We start from the raw sequence: 7,904 nt of genomic DNA, 5'->3' as shown, positions 1-7,904 counted from the left end.
ATTGCTTTATTACGATGGAAATACTGTATCTAAACAAGCCTTTCGTTAAATATGAACTAATTTAGTGTATAATGATTAAAATATTCTCGTTTTGTAACTTTTTTAATCTGAACTTGGAACAAACAAATGCATTTTGGAGGGTAGAAATACGCATTAGTGCCGAACGAAAACCGATGCCTATGCGGAGATAAGCGTACGAATTTGAGGAATTTACTAGGGCTTCGGAAAAAGCCCATAAAAACCAAAATAAGAATGATAATTAAAGAATTCAAAATGCAGCATACTGGGGAAGAATGGGAGAGTAATTTAATGCCAATTATATTACAATACTTATCGAAAATCACATAAATAATAACAGTATAAGGAATGATCAAAATCAAAAAAACTAACTTCTCTTTTACAACGCCTATTTTCACTAATCATCGGTTGGTCAATTTTATGCAGATCACATGGTATAAACTATAATTATTCAATTTTCAATAATTTCTGAAAAAAAATAACCAATATTGGCCCTGAGAACAAGATGACAACTTCATAATACGCGGCAAGCGTAGACAGATCCACTACGGGAGAAGTGCCTCGAGCACCTGGTATACCGGAGCCTAAAAAAGACTTACAAATTCTTCATTGAGTTCTAACGCGTCATCAATTCGGACTAATTCTTCGTCATCCATGTCGAAGCCATGTAGCAACAAATTGCACAAAACTTTCTGCTTCTAACTTTACTACTGACACTGAACAAAACGTTGACGGTTTTCAAACACTGACTACTCACTAAACCGATCAAGAAAGACTAAAAGAAAGATTTTAGTTCCGCCGTGTCGATGCACGACGGCGCGTCATTTGAGTAGTTTGATAACTATCATAAACGCACAGACTGCGTTTACGGTCCCAAGTTGTTCCGTATCTCGTTTCTACTTTATCGCTCTAACATATACAGAGCCCCGGCACTAATCAACATCAGATAGAACAAAAAGTTGAATCAAACAAACATTTTTCTCAATTGTATTGCATAGAGTTTGAACCATTTTAACGTTTGATAAAATTATCTTAAGGAATATATCTCTCGTGATGCGTACAATAAGACGCCACAGCATGCACAACGATATATCGTCGTTGGCACTTTTCGCAAGTGTACCAAACGACGATAGATATATCGTCCGCACTAAAAGGGTTAAAATGCAAAAACAAGATTTATATGTTTAGAAATTTGTCAGTGTCTTGTAGTTCGATGTACTCAAGGATAATTTACAGTCGAGTCGTCACGTCGGTCAAACTACGGTGAATTGTAGTAGTGAGTTAGTGGTTCGATTGATAAAAGGACGCCGAAGAATTGCTACGGATTGGCGTTAACGAGTATATTGAATCGGCTCCTATCTGGAAACGACCACCGAGAAAAACGAGCAAAATCCGAGGAAGATCGCCGGATGGTCCTCGAGCATGCTCACTTCGAGGGGCGAGGAAGCTGAAACGACCTCTACGCGAGGAGATCTTGAACTCGTTTCGGGACAAAAGTACAGAAGACCGACCGGTCGGGACATCCTCCCCGGGAAGAGGAATTTGGACGTGGCCCAAGAAGGCCCGATATAAGCCACCCAGCGAGGCAAGAACATGCGAGGCGACACGTCTCTTCCCGATCATGCACGGGCCACGGCTCTGTCTCCGGCCGAATTAGATGCCCCTTCCATGAAAAGCGTGGCACATTGTCTGCTTCGATTTTCCTCTCGCACACGCGTACTGTTCCGCAAGATTTTCCTGCTGGCCTCCGCTCGCCACCTAGCTGAATCCTGCCGGATCGATCCTGCGATACGATCTGATCGAAACGACCGTCGCTGCGATCTTTACGAGAAAATAAATTACTATTTCGCTTTGATTTCTTGCTATAATTCTGCTAGTATTTGAGGTAGAATTTGTATATATTTTAAGCAGATATGCAAAAATAAATAACTAAGAAGGCATTTTCAAAAGTATGTGTGTAGATATCATTCGTACCAAGATGTATAAAATATCTCATTATGTAACAAGATGGCGGTACTTCGAAGTTCAAGATTTGTTCCTGTATTCTCGGTTTTGGTGTATTCAAAAATAAAATGATTCATTGATGATTGAGCGAGTCAAAGAAGTTTACTAGTACTACGCAACATCGCGGCTTGTATAGACTACATTTTAATACACCGGTAAAAATTATCTAAATTATGATTAACAATTATTTTTGATCATTTAATGAACCATTAATAATTTAGAACATATTTTAAATTTATTTTTATTAGCCGTATCTGGTTGATTAAGCTGCACTTAATGGTTGCTGTTGTATCATGCATAAGATCCTCAAGGTAATCATCACTTAGAAAATAAGACCATGTCTCATAATGTAGAGTGCAATGCCACTCGACATTTATTTATGCATAAAAGATAAAGTTCATATTGGTTAGAAGTGATGAGAGGACGATAAAGGGGTTAAGGAGCCAACTTTTTCTTAAGGACAGTCCGGTTTTTCTAAGATGTTACAGTACTCGTTGTGGAACTACCCCTGGCAAAGATCCTAGGCGGAGGATAATTGAGGCTTCCTCCTCTCGGCATATATAATTAGGAACGCTGGCTGCGTTTAATTGCCACTTGGACCGGACTCGTCGTCGGACACTGTACACCGGATCGATAACGCGATTACGTCGAATCGAACCTGCAATTTAAACCCGCGGCAAGCGTCTAGTTTCTCTTCGCGTCCAAAGAAATGCGTCTTCTAAAGAAAATCGAGGACGGCAAGGTTGATTAACATTCTCAGATTGCTCTGGACAGTCAGTGATCTTTTACACTGCCTCTAGGCAGCTATGGAAAATTGCTAAAATGCTATGGAAAATGCTATAGGAATATGTTGATCATGTTAATAATGTTATCGATAATAATAATAACAATATGTTAATTGTTAATAATAATGATAATACTGAAGATTTTAAAGAAATTATGCTACATTGTCTTCAAGTACAACCAAACATGGATACGAAATTTTCAAACATATAACCGATGAAAATCGAACTATTTTTTATTTCAAAAACAGCCTAACACTTTGAATTACTTACTCAAATTTGAAAATTAACTATTGCGCTAACCTATTACGTCTTTTTAATCTTAGCAGCATTTAAAAAACATAAGAATAATGAAAACGTGTTGTTTACAACTTAAATTTGTATTTGATTAAATAAAATACTTCAATCTAGCAGTCAGAGCGTTACCATTGAAGAATCTAAATAAAAATCTCGTTACCTGAACCGGGCTACCAATTACTGCCAGTTATTGTTTCAGTAAATATTGCATATTTTTCCAAATCAGTAGATGCAAGTCAATTTTCGCCGAGTCAATTTACAGAAATATATGCATTTTTAAACAAACTACCTCAACCTATATCAATGAAGCCTTGTTTCAAATTAAATCCGGTGAACATTTAACGTTGCGCTATGAATAACGCGTCAACTATTTGTGAACCCCGACGATTAACCCTAGAAAACACGTCGGTATTCATAGGCATTATTGTTGCTTCTTCATTAGAACAGTTAAAAATACGTGAAAAATAGAGTAAACAAAGAGTTTAAGATGATCTACAAGATCTTCGAAAAGACAACGAAGAAGATCTATCGAGGGAAAACGTGCCAAAGGTTGCGGCAATAGCCTCGGTTCAACGATCTTGATCAATATAATTAATGTATTACACACAGGTCCCGTCGAATTTACCTGAGCCTTGTTCTGAACCTCGTGGCCAGTCCTCCAGGTGTTAATAGCGGGCTGCCTCGGTCCACGTTTGTCCAGGAGCAGCTCGCTGGGGCACTTTTCGAAGATGAGCACGCGTTCGGCGACCGATCCCCTAGTCAAGAACGGTCTAATGGGATTATTTCCAGTCCCGGTCGCCGCCGCAGCCCTGATATGCTGTTTCTGTTGCGTTGTCAATTCCGGATGAGGCACTTGCTCGATCCTAGGTCTAGGAGTGTTGATCCTGGGACCCCACCTGGAGGTCACGGGATCCTTGTCTTCTTTGTTAGCGTCCTTGTCCTTTTTGATCTCGGTCTCGAACTTGGACCGGGTTGTTGAGACCAGTTGCTCGGTGGTGTTGAACGCTTGTGTGTTGCTGGTCTTCTGCTCCTCCAGTCTTTGCTGGGTCGCAGGGTTCTGCTGCGCCGCTCTGTACCTTACTTTCGCGTAGTGCACCACGGACATGTTCGACAACTCGTCTTTGGTGAGCGTCTTGGCGTCGGGAGCGAGGCTCGTGTTGGCCCCGGGGACAGCGGAGACCACATTGTTCACCATCGCCGCGGAAGCCGGCATCAGGCCGCTCCCGTGATGATTGTGTCCGATTAGGATCGGCTTCACCGGCTCCACCTTCGGCTTCTCCCGCTTGATCGCCGGCTTCTGCCGCGTCAGGGGTACGGTCCTCTCCGCAGGCTCTTCCGTGATCACCGAGCCGGTTTTCAGCGCATTGATCAGCCGCTCCTCCTCCCGCGCAACTTCGTCAAGATATACACTCGAGTTGGACCCGCTGCTCCTCTTCTCCTCCTTTGTCAACGGTTTGGTCTCCAACTGTGACCTCGAGGTATCCGCCGATCTCTTATTCTCGTTCAGTTTGTTCTTCAACGGCCATGTGGTTAAGCCAGAGTTCACCGAGTTCGAAGCGTTCTCCAAGCTCGGAGAGGTCGGCGACGTGATCACGGTGCTTGCCGGCCTCTTCTGTTGGACGATCTTTGTTGGCGTGAGGTCCGCCGGAAACGTGGTCTCAATCGTCTCCAGGAAGACCTCCCTGTGATGCGCGCCGGGCGGCGTCTTCGTGGAGACCTGCGGCTTAACGATCTGCGAGGGTTTGTTAGCATACGGCGAAGTCGGGGAAAGAAGAACGTTCTGTTTTGCCTTCGACTGGCTGGCAGCGTTGCTGTTCTTTAACGGAGAGGTTTGTTGCTGCTGTTGCTGCTGCGTGGAGTTCCTCTCGAACTTCTGCAGCGCGAATTGGATCGAAGATGGCAGCGTCTTGGACGGCGATCTTTGTCTGGACGCGGCTATCCTGGCCTTGTCCTCCACCACAAAGTTATTGACCAGCTTTTCCAGGTTGCCATTGTCCAGGTTCGGCGATTGCGCCAGAATGTCGACAGTGGCGTTCGCCGACGAGGCAGCCGTCGGGGAAGTCTTCCCGTGGCTGATGGCCGCGTTGGTCGGCGTGAGCGCGGTACCGAACTTGTCCGCGGCGGTCGCATTGCTATGGCAGTTCAGGATCTCGGTGGGCGCCAGGCCCCGGCTCTTCCAGGTCTGATAGATCGCCTCGGCGTGGTCACTGATTTGTTTCGCGATCGCCGCGATATCCTCGTCGCCGGAACTGGACGTGTCCGAGGCGGTCGTCGGGTACTTCCGGCGCAAGTCGTGCTTCGCGGTCGCTGCCATCTCCGGCTCCTGTCTCAGCTCCCGTAATTGCGGATGGTGATCCAGCAGGAAGCTGGCCACCCGACTGCTCAGCTCCTGCGAGTGGTCCAGCACCAGCTGCACCAGCTCCGGGCTGCCCTCGACCGGCACCACGTTCACCGGGATCGCGTAACCAAAGTGCACCGCCTGGCAGTTGACCTGATCCTCCTTCGGTCGGCTCTCGTTGATCAGACAGGCGTTCAGATCTGGACAGTGGACCGCGCGGGCCGGCCGTGGATCGACCGTCACCGGCACGAACAGGTCGCGTCGGGTCGCGCAGACCCGGCGCTCGATCGTCTCGATCTCTAACGCCAGCGACCGGCCACCCACGCCGCTCGATCCCGACCTGGACTCGGCTATGGCTCGCGGCCTCGACGACGCTGCTTCCGTTGTCAACGGGATCGCCACTCCTGGCATATCTCAGGCCACTCGGCCCAAGAAACGCGCCCCCCACGACCGCGACCGCTGCCGAGCTTCCGTCCATGCGATCCTGCTTCCGCCTGTTGCCTGTCTCCCCATTGTCCTCTACTCTGACCTCGCCGACTTTTTACTGAGCTCGATTCAACGATTTCTTCGCTTCTCGCGGTAACATTAATTTCTTCTTAGGTATGAGATAAGTGGTTCGGTGATCAATAGTTTTTCACTGTTTTATAGGTACACTGTAGTTTAGCTGTGTTTGCTGATGTTAGGATTTCGATGGGCGATGATCGAGCTACATTGCTAAGCTCGCTCCCCCGGTACCGAGGATCGGGACTGATCTGAAAGAAGATAAATATAAATTAGTATTTGTCCCGGCCGCGCTGACCTGTGGACGGGTATTTTCGGACCGTGATACGTGCTCTGAGCTCGTCGGCGCGCTAGTGCGAAGCTTGTGATTAGGGACTGTGCTCCTTGCCCTTTTGGACGTAGTTTCCCAACCTTTTCATTCTTACAGCGGTACTATCAGCAGCGTTTCGCTTAATAAACGATTTTTTCTGACAGGGTACCTGGATTCTCAGAATTTGTGAGAGTTATCAAATTATCAATTCTTCATTGTTTTCTTTTCATCTTTTACATTTATTGGGATTAGTTAAAACGTTTAGCTAGAGTGTCAACTGTACCTCTATCTCTAATCGTTAGAGAGTCCGATAAATAGTTTGCGGTGTTTTTTACAATATCGATAGTCTCCAAATGAATTGTAAGAAAATGAAACTGTAGCTTTTCTTTTCGTAATTCTAATAATTCGAAAATAATGTCTATTAACAACCTTAAATTTTTGTAATTTATCACAGTCTCGCATCTCACGTTGTCTTTTTCTGTCAACGTAAGATTCGCAGTGTCTCGATAGTTTTTACGGCCTACAACATGAAGAAGTCAGGCTAGAAAATATTAGTTCCATCACAACTAGATTGCGGATCTTATGCATTGATGACGAAAATGAGTAGCCGGAGTTACACTATCTTCCATTTATCAAAATTGTTTAGAAGAAATTAATGATTTACATTTAACTCCTCTGTCTTACAATAGTCTGAGAAAATTTTTATTTTACATAAACAGTCTAATCACAACAATAGACTATTTGGAAACTGATATTTAAAGACCCTTACGTTGATCACCGCAATGTTGGAAAACTATGATCCATGGCAATGCGTACTAGATTCACAACTTTGTCGTTTACTGTAAAATCTGCAGGGAATTGCGAGCGTTCACTACATCGGCAAGCTTCAAGTAGCTACAGTATTGCGTAAAAATGTTTGCAAGTTGTATCGATAACAAACACCAATTTATTTACGATGATCTCATTGTCTACGTGTCTTACGCGGAAGGGTATTAATGAGTTCATCTATGACTGCCAAAGTCTATCGCAGCGATAATTCTCGTGTTGTCGACGATAAGGTATCGACAATTAATTGGCAAAAGTACGGGATAAGCTGAGAAAAAAAGCGTTAAGGATACTCTGGTCTAGAAGTTAAGAGAAATTGGTATCTTCATTCTTCGTCAATCGCCGCTTCTGATAAATAACTTAATCAATGAATCACATCGGCCAAATGTGTTTCGAAGAAGTCAACATGCTTACCAACAGGACGATAATGCCAATGGTTTCGAACATTTATCGATAATACTTCGCACATCCATAACGATAACTGTTAATATATTACGACTGCGAATTTACTGCATTTCTAATAAAAATGAAAAAATGTAATTTGAAATGATAAAAAGATGAAAAGTAATTAAAGATATTGTGGGATTAAGAAAGATATATAGGTCTGGTAAGTTTTAATAACAACAAAATATATTTATATATTTTAGCACACACAATACATGATAATGTACAGTTACCCGTTATTAGAACAATAAAGACAGAAACAAATTTGTATTTGTTTCTTATATTTTCCAATTATTGACACTGGCAATTTTCATTTTGTAACATTTACACGGAGATGAAGAGGAAAAGCTAAAAAATACGGAGAACAACTTTCAAAAATTTTAGA

General features: G+C 43.6%; 1 protein-coding gene across 2 annotated transcripts in view; it reads right to left on the bottom strand.

Moving 5' to 3' along the window:
* Window positions 1-7,904, bottom strand: part of LOC144471498 (uncharacterized) — a 73,677-nt gene that overhangs the window by 20,877 nt on the left and 44,896 nt on the right. For both annotated transcript variants that reach the window (XM_078183594.1, XM_078183595.1), the window contains exon 2: window positions 3,727-6,191. In XM_078183594.1, coding sequence (XP_078039720.1) covers window positions 3,727-5,850 — 2,124 coding nt within the window. In that variant the 5' untranslated portion in view covers window positions 5,851-6,191. The remainder of the gene's footprint in view (window positions 1-3,726; window positions 6,192-7,904) is intronic.

The sequence above is a fragment of the Augochlora pura genome, chromosome 6, assembly GCF_028453695.1.
Source record: "Augochlora pura isolate Apur16 chromosome 6, APUR_v2.2.1, whole genome shotgun sequence".
NCBI lineage: Eukaryota > Metazoa > Arthropoda > Insecta > Hymenoptera > Halictidae > Augochlora > Augochlora pura.
This window is presented reverse-complemented; position numbering and strand designations above follow the sequence as displayed.